We start from the raw sequence: 14,656 nt of genomic DNA on the forward strand, positions 1-14,656 counted from the left end.
ATTACAGGACCCATCCCTAAACTAAACTTTATATAACCCCCTGCCTTCACAGGCTGTCTCCCTTCCTTAGAGATAAGTAGCCCGAGTCAAAAAGCTAACCTGTTCTCTAGTGATTCTCATTGATGGTCCCACTGTCCTCTATCCTATACAAATTATATGTGGAGTATTGTGTTCAGTTCTGAGCACCACATTTTAGGGAGGCCATTAACAAACTGGAAGGAGTCCAGAGAAAGGCAACCAGAATGATGATAGGCCTAGAAAAGCCGCCATGTGCCTAAGGGTGCATAGACCCTGGGCTGGATATGCCCAAGTGTGCCAGCACTCTCTGTTCCATGCTTTATGCTCAGTGCATAGGAGAATCACCAAGAGGAACTGGAGGTGTTTATCCTGGAAAAGAGAAGACCTAAGGGAGTTTTGATTGATGTCCTCAAGTTTTTGAAGGGCTATCCTAAAAGAGAGATTAGTTGTATTCTGCGATGAATGGGGTGGCAGTTGGGAGAGTTGCAGAGAGGCCTGTTTTGGCTAGATGTAATAACTTCCAGTTAGAGCTTTCTAATATTGGGCTCGATTTGCCTGGGAAAACAGCCACTAATCATCTTCACATGGAGGCTGGATGACCACTTGACATGGAAGTTATAGAGGAGCTTCTTTCTAAGGGGTGGCCTGGACAGGGTAACTTGTAAGGTTTCTACTCTTTCTGTGGTTCTGGGGTTTTGCAGTCTTGCCCAAGGTACAGCCCAGGACTCAACCCAATTTCTCCAACTGCTCCTAATTCCCCACCTCCCCAACGCACACCTCCAAAATTCCAACAACAACCCACCCACATCCCTGGAGGCTGCCAAGACAGAAGGCCACAGAGCTGCTAGTACAGGAACCGATCTTTTTATTGATGCACTGGCTAGGCACGGTCAGCCCCAGAAAGGAAGCCTGAAGCCCAGCAGGGGAGGGAGAGATGGGGTCCCAGGACCCAGAAGATGGAAGAGCAGAGGATAGGTCAGTGAGCAGCTTTCTCTCTTGGGTTTGTCCAGGTGCTGGTAGGAAAGAAAGGTAATAATAAGATCCATGGACAGCTGGTCCAGAAGCCTTGCGCTCCAGCAGCTCATCAGGGAGTGCTGCAGGATCAGTGTGACTTTCAGTACAACTTTAAAGAGTCCAGGAGCTCCCAGGATCAGGGTGACCTTTGTTCCAACTTAACGACTCATGTCAGACCTAAGGTGAGAGCAAATATCCTTCCAATTATCCAAAAGTGGCATGGGCTGCCTCAGGAATGAGTTTCCTACTCATTGAAAGCATTCAAGAGAAGTCACTCAATGAACACATCTTTTGGGGGATGTGGTGGAGGAGACACCAAGATGGCCTCAGTGCCAGGCCTGGAGTCAGGAAGATTCAACTTCTTGAGTTCAAATATGGCCTCAGACACTTACGAGTTGTGTGACCCTGAGCAAGTCACTTAACCTTGTTTACCTCAGTTTCCTCATCTATACAATGAGTTGCAGAAGGAAATGGCAAAACCATTCCAGTATTTTTGCCAAGAAAATCCCAGAACAGGTCATGAAGAGTCAGACACGACTAAAACAAGTGAACGACAACAATGATACCTTTGGTCAAGTCCTTTCCCCTCTCTAGGCCTCAGTTTACTCCTCAGTAAAGTGGGGATAGTATGGTACAGAAGAGTACACTGGATTTGGAGTCAGAATACGTGGGTTCAAATGGTAGCTCTGCTACTTATTATACCCGTGTAGGCTGTAGAAAAATCACATCTTCTCTGGGCTTCAGTTTTCTCTTCTGTAAGGTGAAGGTGTGGGCCTAGACTGAGGTTGCCTTCCAGCTCTGAAATCTATGCTTACTTTGCACTACTGACCTCACAGGTTCACACTTTAAGAACTGAAGAGCATCACTGAAATTGAAACAGGATTATTTTTGGGTGGAGAGGCAGCAGAGTGAAGGGACTTGATTTTGAGTTCTCAGCTCTGCCCTGTCCCAGGATCAATGAGATTCAGAGCTGGAAGCATGAGAGCCCAAGGCATTTTATAGATACAGAATGAAGGGCCCCAAGAGATTTGGTGACTTACAAATCTAGTGACCTAGCAGAGGCAGCTGGAGGGCTCAGTGGATAAAGTGCTGGGCCTGGAGTCAGAAAGTTGTTCTCGTTTAGTCATTTTTCAGTCCTGTCCGACTCTTCCTGACCTCATTGGGGTTTTCTTGGCAAAGGTACTAGAGTGGTTTGCCATTTCCTTCTCCAGCTCATTTTACTAGATGAGGGAGCTGAGGCTAACAGGGTTAAGTGACTTGCCCAGGATCACATAGTTAGGAAGTGTCTGAGGTCAGATTTGAGCTGGATTTGACTCCAGACTCAGCACTCTATCCATTGTACCACTTCACTGCAGGAAGTCAAGAAGATCTGAGTTCAAATCTGGCCTCAGACTTACTGGCTGTGTTACTTAACCTCTGTTTGCCTTAATCCGCTGGAGAAGGAAGTGGCAAATCACTCCAGTATCTTTGCCAAGAAAACTCCACATGGGGTTACGAAGCTTCAGACAAGACTGAACAAAAGTGACTAATTTGTGGGTGCAAAAACAATTTTTGGGTAAAGTTAGTAAAAAGAGTCCCCATTAATTTGGCACTTTGGGTTTTTACAAAGCATTTTCATTAGCACCCTGGAAGGCAGGTAATGCAGGTATTGTTATCTTCATTTTACAGACGAAGACACTGAGGCCCAGTTTGCTTAAGTGACTTGCTCAGAGTCCCAGGGCAAGACAGGGGCAGTGACAGATTTTGAAATAAGTCCTTCTGGCTACAAGACCAGTTCAGGGAAGCCCATTTGAAGGTGAGGCCATATATCAGATACTGAGGCAATAAAGGCTGTGAGTTCTGTTTAGCCTCATCTTTTTTTTTCAGAGAAAGAAATGGAAATAGAAGCCCAGAGAAAGATAAAGATTTAGTTTGCTACAGCTCCCATCCTTGGGAAGCAGCAAAGCCAAGACCCTTCCTTGTTACTTCTTACCATCAACCACCTGCCTGCTCACACAGACCACTCTGAATAAATTCCTTCCAGCACCACCTCCAAAGGACCAGAGATCACAGACCCTTGAGTCAGAGAGAATTTAAGGGTCATCGAAAACATCCTCCATTAGGAAACTGAGGCCCAGGGAAGTGAAGGGACTTCTGACAGTCACATCATGAGGTAGTGATTCAAACCCAAGAATTACAAACCCCAAAACCTGGGTCTGAATACAGGTGCTCTCACTTCATATCCCATTAGATATTTTCTACCATACCATGCTGTCTGGCTCTCTCAGCTCACAAATGTTCCCAGGGTCCTCCAGACAAGGATTCCCCCTTTGCTCTTTCTATAGAAAAATATATGAGGATGGAAAATGGGACTTTTCCAAAAAGGGTCCAATTCTTTGTTCCCATTTGAATTCTCCCAGCATTGCCTCAAGGCCTTCCTGCCACCCTGAGAGCTGTAGAATCAAATGAGATATTTGTAAAAGCATTTTAATGCAGTGCCTGACACATAGTAGACCCTGGAAAAAAATGTCCATTCCCTCCTCCCTTCCCCCATTGGATTTTCCCTTTAAGGACCTAGCTCTTTCCCCAGCCCCCTTCCCCTCATACCCCCACCCACCTCATTGCTCAGGTGTGAGGCAGGATTGGTTTCCACAGCCATTGATACAGCATTTGAGTGAGCCAGAGCAATCAGAATCTTCATAACACTCGTCCTTGCAAATCCCCAGCAAAGAGATTCTACTGTCATTAATAGGGCATTTACCCTTCTTCTCTGGGGAAAGAATGAGAGGGAGAAGAGCTCCTGAAACCTGGAGTCTAAACAAGGCTCCCTGGCAGATATGTGGCCTTAAATCCCCCAATTTAGTATTAAAAGTGGAAGGGTCTAGTGGGAAAATGAGGGGGTTAAATATCTGAACTTTCTACCACTTAGAGTCTATTGTGAAAAAAGCACTCTGAAAATGAAAGGCATCACAGAAATGTGAAATTATTAAAAAACTAATCTTTTTGGCAACACGTCTAATATTAAAATACATTTTTCACATGTATAACGGATATCATATTCTTGCCTTCTCAGTGGGTGGGGAAGAAGCTGCAGGGAGGGGGAGAATCTGGAACTCAACATTTTAAAATGAATGTTAAAAAAATAATAACCATGAATATTTTCATCAGAGCTTGCTTTCCTCACAGTCACGATGCCTTCTTGGTATGATTCTAAGGTATCTAGGAAATTCCAATTCTACCTATACCCTGATGACTGACCCCCTTTCCCAGGAGTTAGTACTTTTATCCCACAAGTTGAAATGAAACTGAGAAGGTCAGTTCCTCAGGAAAGGAGACCCACTGATGGACATTGTCACAGAAAAGCAGAAAGAGAATCCCTACCCTCAAAGAAGTTACAGTCTAATGGGGGAAGTCAGCACATAAAGGGTTATCAACAGATGACCTGATAGCAAAGCCTTTCTTAGTACAGATTTGGGTAGAGGAAGGTACAGGTTTATAAACAGGTATAGGTATAGGGTTTATAAACAGAATTCTCAACTGGGAATCCAGAGACAAATTCTTGTCCAGCTAGGCTATTAAGCAACTGAGTGACCTTGAACAAGTCATTTTCCTTCTCTGGACTTTTGTAAAATGAGAAGACTGGACCAAACAATCTCTAAAATCCCTTCCAGTTCTGCCATTCTATGCTTTACAGTCTACTCTTTTCTACCCTCCAACATTCTAGGATCTAGGACCATCATTTATAAGATGTCTAGGGCATGGCTGCTTCACTCCTGGTTCCACTCCTTACTCTCTGGCCTTTCTCCAGGAGTCTTACCCTCCTTTTCCTCCCCACCCTCCACTCCCCAACCATCCTTCAGATATTGTCTTCCCCCATCAGACTATAACATCCTTGAGGGTAGGGATTCTCTTTTCTGCTTTCTGTACCTCAGTACTTAAAACAATTCCTGGACCATAGTAATAAACACTTTATCCAACTATTGAGAGTTGTCAAGATGGGACAATGAGCACCTCAGGTATTCGGGAGAGGCATCAAAAGAGGGTGCCAAAGACAACCTCTGGCTCCTTCACAGGGCTGCTATGACTTAACCCTATCTTCATTCACTGAATAATTTTTAGCACTCAGTTTGCAAACCCTGTGCTCGGTGGTCTTTTCTTATCTCCTCATAGCACTAAGCAGGGCATAGATGAAATAACAGCTTTAGAGCTGGAACAGACCTGAGAGGTCATCTGGTCCAAACGTTTCATTTTATAAAATGCTTGCTAGTTCCCAACAAACCCATTTCCTGGCTAGGGCTTTCCTCTCCCCAGTATAGGAACTCAGAGGTGGAGTTGCTTTGAACATTAAGGTTGGCAAAGAGCCTTCTAAGACCCTCACTCTGATATCTGTGCTTACCCCCCACCAACATCTTCACCACACATATTCACACACCCATGTTTATCAACACAACACTTACCAACACTAAGTTCACCTACATTCTCTTACACATTCTAAGTTCACCCATACACAGCCCCAGTAACCCTAAACTATACCCAATACAACCTACATAGATAAAGCCATTCATCTAAACTTGTACAGAGCCCCACAACCATTCACACACACACACACACACACACACACACACACACATCCTTAAACACACCTAAACACTCCCACCCACTCATCTGTATATCTCTTCCACCATTCATTAATATACGTACAAGTCATTAAAAAAACTCCTTGCCTTACCAGCACAAATGAGTAAATTTTCCCCAGCTAGGTGACAGGATGCCCTTTACATTCCCCAGAACCACCATCAACCAGGGGGAAGAAGATCCCACTCACCTCAGGAAGTGAGGAGACCTAATCTGGGATGGGAAAAAGGCTACTGGCCCTAATGCAGGAGCCTACTTAATACCAGGTTCCTTCCCTAGGTTGACTTTCCTGACTTCTTCTTCATGCTTTAGTTAATCCATTTTTGCCTTAGAGACAACAGTCATTACCTCTGACTGCAGAGGAGCTTCAGAACCACTTTCTTTCTTTCATCTCTCCCCTATGTCTCAGGTCTAGTTTTCTGTTGGTTTCAATCTCACCCCCAGTTTCTAGTTAACCTATAACTGTCCCTAATTATTTAGCTTCTAGAAGACAGCTTGATGGAATGGAAAGAAAAAATGGACTTGAATGGGCTGTAATGTCAACTCTGCCATTACTTGAGACCATAGATTTAGAGTTGGAAGGGATCTTAGGAGGTTCACTAGTCCAGCCTTTTTTCTTAATGGAAGAGAAAAGGAAGACCCAAAGAGGTTAGGGGTCTTGTAGGGTGAGGGGGGGAGGTCCTACAGGTGTCGCTCTACTCTCCCTAGAAGGAGGAGGAGAAGGCTTTCCTAACCTAAGAGGCTAAGTGACTTGCCCCCAGGTATCTTTACCCTCCTTCAGGGAGCCCTTCCCTAACTCTTGAGTATTTTAGCTCTTTTCCTAGCATGCCCCAGTTTCAGCCCTTCTGGAAGCCTCAGAGTGGGGACTGAAAGCTTGGGGAAAATGAAGCTCCAGAACAAAGGATGGGAACCAAAAGTCCCATGGTACTGAGCATTCAATTCAATCCAGCAAGCATTTATTGAATGCTTATGAACCAGGCGCTGAGGTAAACTCTGGTGAATACAGATACAGAAAATAAACAATTCTGGATGGAAACAAGGCAATCTGGTAATCCCAGAGCTCTCATTTGAAACCAGGTCTTCTAACTTCAATTCTCTTACTGATTTTGGACCAGTCATCCCCTCTCAGTTTCTTCCTCTGAAAAATTAGGGGTTAGACTACACAATCTGTACAAGGGAAATTATACAATCCCATCCTTTTGTCTTTCCCTCCCTACAAGCGGATTCTGATCCAGAGCCGCCAGGTGGTTAGGGTGATTCTTTTTCTTCCCGAGGGTCAGGCTGGGAACTAAATACTTTGCTGTGGTGATTTGGGATAGGAGTAGGCAGAACCTGTCGTTTCCAGCCGGCCCAGATACCTCCCGAACCGCTCCCCCCCCCCCCGGCTTCTCCCCAGGTGTGTCGTCTTCGCCACCCACCTCAGGCTTCCTGGAAACAATGTCCCAGCTACGTGAGCCAGGAAACTGTCACGCACCAAAGACTAGGGAGGGCTGTGCAAGGCTTGCTGAGGGAAGCCAAACTGGGGGTAGGGGAGGGGAGGTGTTTAGGAACTTTGTGTTCTTCCCCACTCTGGATCCTGAGGGGTTGAGGAGACAAATCTCCTGAAGTCCTGCCCCTGCTTCTCTCAGGGTATCCCCCCCCCCGACTGAGGAACGGCTGGGCATGAGCCCTGGCTAGGGAGGCCAGTGGGCTTGTCGGACTCCACAGCCCTGGGGGGCAAGGAAGGGGGAACGGGAAGGTTACCGTTGGGGATTGCGCAGACCGACGTGCAGCCAGCCGTGCAGCACTTGAGGACGTCAGGACAGTCTTCGTCGGTCTGACATTCAACCTGGCAGTCCTGGCTCTCCTGTACCTCTGGGCACAAGCCCACCTTTTCTGCTCCGCCGAGCAAAGGAAGGTCAGGGAGGGCCCCACCCACCTACAGAATAAAATCCTCGATCTCTGGCTCGAGGTCCAGGATTCCCTTCATCTCTCTCTGGTTCCCGGTGACCCAGGAGTCCCATTATATCTCCAGCTCCCAGGTACTTCACCTGCTGTCTCTGGAGTCCCCCATCTCCGGCCCCCAATTTCTTTCTATCAACACCCATGGGACAAATCTAAGTCCCTGTCCCCCACTTCCGTCTCCTTGGGAGGTCCCTGAGTCTCTGGGCCAGGGGATGATCCCAAAGGCTCCTGCTCCCTTCCCCACATCAGATCCAGGGGCTCCCCCCACCTCCCACCGACCCCGCAGACTTGTAGGCCCCCTCACCTCCCACCGACCGAAGTCGTGCTGGATCCTGTCCCCTAGTCACCCCTGCCACTCTCCCAGGCTTAGTACTTACGAGCGTGGGTCTGACGGCTGGCAGGGTCCATGCTCAGGAAGAACAAGAGGAAGAAGCAGCCGAATAACGTTGAGAAAGGGGAGAGCTTGCTGGCCATTGTGGTGCTGCAAGGGATTTAGATTTGAACTTCCTAGTGAGGGCTTTAAACAGTGAGAGCTTGAGGCCCGGGGCGGAGGCGAGGGCGGGGAGGGAGCTAGCTGAGGGGAGGGGTACTGGGTGGGGGCAAGGGGATGGTGTGGTCCGGCTGCCACCTCATTCCATTTCACAATCCCCCAAGATCAGGTGTCGTTCTTGGCCCAGGTAGGAACCAGGAAATGCAGTTCTTTGGCCGAGCGGTCTCAAGCCCAGCTGGACTTGGGGCCCACCCCCAAGTCCCTGGTCCCTGTATCCACCCTACTCACCCTGGGATGACGAACTCCATCCTTTGAGGGTAGAGGAGATGCCGAGGCACAGGTCCTGGACTTTGGCTGGGATTGAATTGAATTGAGGGCCAAAGCACTCGTGGGCCTCATTTCCCCCATTCCCAGGACCCCTGTGGGCTAGGAAAAAAAGGGGAACACTAGGGAAATAACTAGAATAGGGCAGGAGATAGAAAAGAACCCCAGTGGGGAGAGTAGAGATTCTGGCTCCCAGTGGTTTGGTTTAGTATTTGTGGGGAGAGGGGACACTATCACGTGGTCCTGCAGGACAAGGTGGGGGATCAACCAGGAGCTCAGAAGCTCCTCCCCACCCCCACTTCCCGATCAGGTGTGCTTGGCCCCTGATTACCGCCAGGGACGCCAGGACATGCCAGCTCAGGGGAGGGGCCGTTCCCACGGCAGCGAAGAGGTGACCAAGCTAGGCTTCTGTTTGTTCTGAGGTCAGGGAACAGTCAACATCTATTGGGGGGAGGGAGCGACAAGCCCAAGGCAGGCTTTCAGCTCCGGGGCAGAGGCACACAGAGGACAGGCACCGAGCCTCCGGCGGCGGCCGGTTCTCGCTGGTAGGTTCCGTTCTGTGGGCACTGACCTAGTGGTGCAAGAAGCCTCTGTCACAGGGGCCCTATTGTTCACCTCTCCCTTCTGCAGAATCCCGGAATTTCGGGATTCGTTCCCCCTAACTCCAGAACCCGGAAACCAGACCGGGCCAGAGGAAACTAGTATTATATCCCCAGTCTTGTCTTACCCAACCACACCCCTCCAAGATGGGGGCGAGGGGTCGGGGGACAACGAAGAGAGAATGGAATCCATTTAATGTGTGTTTGGGGTGCAAAACCCCAAAGAAATAGTTTACAGGGAAGAGCAGGAAACTCTCTGCACAACCCATCCCTCTCTGAACTCCATCTCGCATTTTTTTTTTCAATTTTAACAAATTTATGCCACTTGGTAGCAGTCCCAACGTTTACTCTCCTCGAATAGCTCCATCTTGGAAAGGATCTTTGAGCAAAGAGGCCATTCCTTCCTTCTCTGACAAACCTTTATTGCCTGTTTTGTTCAGGCTACCATACTCCATGCCTTTCCTTCATAATGCCTTTTGTCTAATGAGGGATAAGATGCAAAGAGACAATATAATGCATGTCACATGATAAATTCCTTAAAGAATTTATGTGAACTGTTTTACTCATTTTCTTCTTGGAAGTTCCTTCCAGGCTTTCTAGTGCAGCTTGAGGATACCCATCATGCACTTCTCCATTACCCTTTGTGCAATACTTCGTTTTGGTTCTTCAGATTGTGTCATACAAGATCAGTAGAATGTTGGCATTAAAACGACGGGATTCAGTTTCCAGCCCAGGACTAGTGAGGTGATAATCTTTTTTGTTTATTTAAATGCTGAGGCAATTGGGGTTAAGTGACTTGCCCAGGGTCACACAGCTAGTAAATGTCAAGTGTCTGAGGCTATATTTGAACTCAGGTCCTCCTGATTCCAAGGCCAGAGTTCTATCCACCACTCCACCCAGCTACCCCTTTGAGGTGATAATCTTGTTATACTCTGTCCTGGTCAGAACAGATCTGAAGTGTTTTATCAGTTCTAAGCACATTTTAGGAAAGACTAATAAACTGGAAAGCATCAAGCAAACTGGTCACCAAGACAAAAAGCATTTATCAAGGCGCCTACAATGTGCTACACTGTGCTAAGCACTAGAAACATAAATACAAAGAGTGAAACAATTTCTATTCTCTAAGAGCTTACTTTCTAATGGAGGGACTGCAAGTGCATATAAAATATATACAGCATAAATATAAAATTTGAAAAATATATACATATGTACACACAAACTTTACACACATATGAAACAGTAAGGGAGGGAGGACACTAGCAGTTGGCAGAATTAACAAAAATATTGTGCAGAAGACGGTTCCTGAGGTGCATCTTAAAGGAAGAGAGTTACTCTGTGAAGCAGGGGTAAGGAGGCCGAGCTTTCCAGGCACGGAGGATGACCAGAGAGAAGACAGGAGATGGTGTGTGAGTGAAGGCATATTTGGCTGGATCGCAGAGAGGGGAAAGGAGAGTAACATCCAGTGAGACTGGAAATGATAGTTTGGGGCCAGGTTATGTGGGCAGCTAGATGACACAGTAGATAGAGTGCTAGGTCTCAGTTACTAACTGCGCGACTTGGGCAAGTCACCTGACTCTGCCTCAGTTTCCTCATCTGTAAAATGAGCTGGAGAAGGAAATGGCAAAACCATTTTTTAAGTCTTTGCCCAGGATCTTTGCCAAGAAAACTCCCAATGAGGTCATGAAGAGTTGGACATGACTGAACACAGCAGCAAACATAGGATTTTAAAAGCTAAACAGGGGAGCATATAGTTTATCCTAGATAAATAGATCCATAGGGTGCCCCTAAGGTCAGAGTGATCAGATCTGATTAAATGGCCTCGGAGAGCCCTTCCAGCTCTAAAATCTTTTACCTAAAACTCAACTCATTTCCTCTCCCCAATTTAGGGTCATAGATCTATAGCTGGAAAGTTCTGACAGAGACCTTCTAGTGCAAGCCATCATTTTGTAGATGAGGAAATTCTTTCTGTTAATTCAATTTGCTTGTCCAGCACTTATTAAGCACCTACAAGCTCAGTGCTTGTCACTGTGCTAGGCTCTGGAGATACAAAGACAAAACAGAATAGGCCCTGCTCTCAAGGAACTTACCTTCTATTGGGGAGAAATGACTTATAAATAGAAAAATTATACCAAATGTATGCAAAGTAATTTCTGTGGAGAGGGCACTAGCAATGGGGGGGGGGGAGTGCAGGAGGAGGCAGGGACATGGAACCTGTACGAAAGCCTGAGCAAAAGCAAAGAAATGGGGAGGGAATGTCTGAGGAAGAAAGGAAACAAGCATTTATTATGCACCTGCTATGTACTAGGCACTGTGCTAAATACTTTACAAATATCTCATTTGATCCTCACAACAACCCTGTGGGATAAGTGTTATTTATTGTCTCCATTTTACAGTTGAGGAAACCAAGGCAGAGGTTAAATGACTTGAGGGAGAGTTGAGTGCAGAAGAGCTTATCATTAGAGGGCTGGCCATTCCTTTTTTCAGCCACTGCAATTCAAAAAGAGTCCTCTGAATGGTAGAAGGACCATGAGCTACAAGACAAAGGCAGGGAAGACAGTGAATTTTCTTTAAGGCTCTGCTCCAGGCATGATCTAGAACCAGTGCTCTTCAGACCTCAAGCCACATTAGAAGAAACAAAATCAAAAACAAGCCAGGAGCTTCAGAGTAACTGGAGCCTGAGAGATATTGTCCTTCTAGTTACAGGTATTCTTTTTTTAAAATTTTTTTTTTAGTCAATTGGGGTTAAGTGACTTGCCCAGGGTCACACAGCTAGTAAGTGTCAGGTGTTTGGTCTGAGGCCAGATTTGAACTCAGGTCCTCCTGACTTCAGGGCCGGTGTTCTATCCACTGAGCATGTGGAAACATTAAAAAATATTTTTTTACAATGTTTTTCTACATAATTCCCTCCCTTTTGGAATCCTGTGAATCTTATTTTACACATTTAAAAACAACTTTCTGAGATAGGGTACATAGCCTTCCCCAGATTGCCAAAGGGGTCCATGAAGCAAAGTTTAAAAACCTCTGCTCTAGGACAGAACCCTGAAGGGAGAAAATAGAGCCGCTTGCTCTCTCTAGACCATTTCATGTGATTGGTACCTAGATTTTCTCTGTTTTTACTAAGGATTTTCTTGGGACCAGAGGCCCCTTCTCTCTGGATTCCAAAAGGATCTCCACTGCTTCTGCTTCCTTTGAAATTATCTAGTAAATGGACAGTCTTCGGATCTAGGTGGTATATTCAAATACTTCCTTATCCAGTGGGCTCTGCCTGAGGTTGTCAGCTCTCAATTGTCCTTATGAGCCCAGATGAAAATGATACGGCCAATCCAAAAAATCATGTTAAACTTTGGAAGGCACCAAAATCCTCCTCAGGAAAGTTATCTTCTTAAACTCTGAAACATAGCTTACGTTCCCCAAATGTTTTGTTTTGTTTTGTTTTTAAACTAGCCCTGTCATCGTATTGGTATAAGGAGCTCCCTCTAGATGGGTTGTTGTCCTTCGTTCACTAAGAGGACCAAAATGACATCACTATGTTGGGGTCAAGGTATAGTGTGTCCGACTGTGACTAATGAGACTACTGAGCTCCACCACAGGTCTAGATGACTGCTCTGCTTGAAGTACTAAGAGGTTGTCACTTGTCCAGGGTCACACAACTAGTATATTCCAGAGGGGAGACTTAAACCCAACACTGAGACCAACTCTCATTATTATTCTATCATATCTCATTCCAAAATACATGCAAAGGGGATGTGGCTGAACACATGATGGTATAGTCACAGAATAGAATACCGTAAGAAATTATAAAAGGAGCAGCTCCAGAGAAAGCTGGGAAGGCCTATAAAGTGATGCAGAATAAAGTGATAAGAATCAGAAGAATAGTTTATATAATAATAACAATATTATAAAGACCAATAGCTTTGAAAGACATAAGAATTCTGATCAACACGATGACCAGTCAAGATTCCAGAGGCCCAGGGTGCTGAAGAATGCTGTTACTGTTCATCCTTCATCTTCAAAGGAGACCAGTGACATTACAGGATTACGTCTTGACTTGTTTATGAATTGGATTTAAATGAGGCAAAGTTGCATAAAGTCCTCAACTTCACTCTCTCTTCCAGAGTCATTGAAATCTAGTGGCAATACAAAAGTCAAGCTGACTGGCAACAGCCCAAGATATAGCAGATGACCTTGGTGTCTTTGATATCTGACCAAGCTCTAAGTGCTCTACAATTTGCTTCAGTCTGTTTCAGCTGCCTTTGTGGACATTTGGAGCAAATTATCCTTATCTGCCCATCCCACAAAGGGAAGTCTTCACATGCTTGAGGTAGACATCCTCCTAACTCACAAATGGGTTTGAAGCCTGGCAGCATGGTAGCAGCCAAGACCTCATCTCAGAGTCCTGCCAGGGAAACCAAGGTCAGCGAGGGGGAGGGGCAAGAGTTCAAGAGAAGAGCCAAGCACAGATATGCAGCTCAATGGTTAAAAGGGATAAGTAGGGGAGAGGAGTTCTGCATTGTTCTATTTCTTTTTTCCCATGGTCTTTTTCCCCTGGTTGGTCTGGACCTGCGATTATGGAAACTGCCTCCACTGATATGTATCAGCAACTCTTCTTAGTGAAATGCCTTGGGACATTGAGAAGTGATGTGAATCATCCGTGGTCACAAAACTAGTATGTACCAGAAGCAGAACTTGAACCCTTGGAGATTTCCTGACTCCAAGGACAGCTGTAAGCCACACAACCTTTCTCTAATCTAAAACAGCGCTATTATTCTATATATAGAACCCCCTCTAAGCTATGTCTCCAATGTGCTCTCAATATTGAGGGTTAGGTACCCAGAAGTTGGCTCGCTCATGAGCCCCACTGGTGTGTTTCTCATTAACAAACAATCAACCAAGGCTCTATATATACCAAAATAGTTTTATGGCACTTTTTTGTGGCAGCAAAGAACTAAAAAGCAGATGCCCATCAATGGGAGTGTCAGATATTTGGAGACACCCTGTTCACCAGAGCTAAGGCCCAACAAGCAAGCTGTACCCTGAGCTTGGCATAACGGCAATCCTTTGTGTTCTGGATGATCTCACAAATGTATTGCTTTGACCAGCACCAGGTGTTCACTGAGGGATTTATGATTTTCATAGTAATCAATAACTTTAGGTTTGTTGGAGCTCCCCCCATTTCCCAGGAACCTGAGAGCCAGAAATAGGTGATGTGCAGCCGCCATCCCCAGCATCCTCCAGCCTGCCCCTCTAGGCAAGCCTGGGGGTATCATCAAGGTGCAATATATCCTGCCCACACTGCCCCAGCAGCAGCAAGTGGCCCCAGCATCCGTAGCTGTCAGGGGTGGGTGGTGGAGGAGGAGGAGTCAGGCCCCCACGGCCAGCATACACTTTGTCCTGCCGCCAGGAACTACCACCAATGGGAAGGTCCTGGCACCAGGCACCCCAGACCCTGGGCAGTGACCTCTGCCACACATCCCCAAAGCCCAGTCAATGTCTCCAAGGTGGGTCTAGCCCTTGGCAGGTCCCTACCAGCTGCTGCCTGGGAGGGTCCAGGTACCCCTGGCAGTGCCTAGTATGGCAATATGAACTGAGGGAGCCTCTGCCCTTAGTGAGCCTACCCTTCTCCATTTGGTTGCAGAAATATATTAGCTGTGTA

General features: G+C 46.4%; 1 protein-coding gene across 3 annotated transcripts; it reads right to left on the reverse strand.

Moving 5' to 3' along the window:
* Nucleotides 1-866: 866 nt before the first annotated feature.
* On the reverse strand, nucleotides 867-8,936 carry WFDC2 (WAP four-disulfide core domain 2). Of its 3 annotated transcripts, none has more exons than XM_020984080.2 (6): nucleotides 8,736-8,936; nucleotides 8,369-8,434; nucleotides 7,968-8,071; nucleotides 7,390-7,521; nucleotides 3,629-3,781; nucleotides 867-1,031 (listed from the first exon to the last, which is right to left on the reverse strand). In XM_020984080.2, exons 1-5 carry the CDS (start codon nucleotides 8,753-8,755, stop codon nucleotides 3,630-3,632), a joined length of 474 nt encoding a protein of 157 aa, XP_020839739.1. In that variant the 5' UTR covers nucleotides 8,756-8,936; the 3' UTR covers nucleotides 867-1,031; nucleotide 3,629. The 3 variants fall into 3 exon arrangements, with proteins under 3 accessions (XP_020839739.1, XP_020839738.1, XP_020839740.1); XM_020984079.2 differs by having other exon boundaries at nucleotides 867-1,209; nucleotides 8,736-8,935; XM_020984081.2 differs by having other exon boundaries at nucleotides 867-1,209; nucleotides 8,369-8,506; nucleotides 8,736-8,930.
* Between the last annotated feature and the right edge of the window lie 5,720 nt (nucleotides 8,937-14,656).

The sequence above is a fragment of the Phascolarctos cinereus genome, unplaced genomic scaffold (assembly GCF_003287225.1).
Source record: "Phascolarctos cinereus isolate Bilbo 61053 unplaced genomic scaffold, phaCin_HiC Scaffold_2;HRSCAF=192, whole genome shotgun sequence".
In the NCBI taxonomy this organism is placed as follows: Eukaryota; Metazoa; Chordata; class Mammalia; order Diprotodontia; family Phascolarctidae; genus Phascolarctos; species Phascolarctos cinereus.

Excerpts from the sequence above, each read along its gene's own strand:
- WFDC2 (XM_020984080.2), bottom strand. The coding sequence starts at position 8,755 with ATGTCCTGGCGTCCCTGGCG. Across the intron at positions 8,435-8,735 it reads ATGTCCTGGCGTCCCTGGCG|CCAAAGTCCAGGACCTGTGC; the intron begins GTAATCAGGGGC and ends ATTCAATCCCAG. Across the intron at positions 7,522-7,967 it reads CAGCCGTCAGACCCACGCTC|AAAAGGTGGGCTTGTGCCCA; the intron begins GTAAGTACTAAG and ends TCGGCGGAGCAG.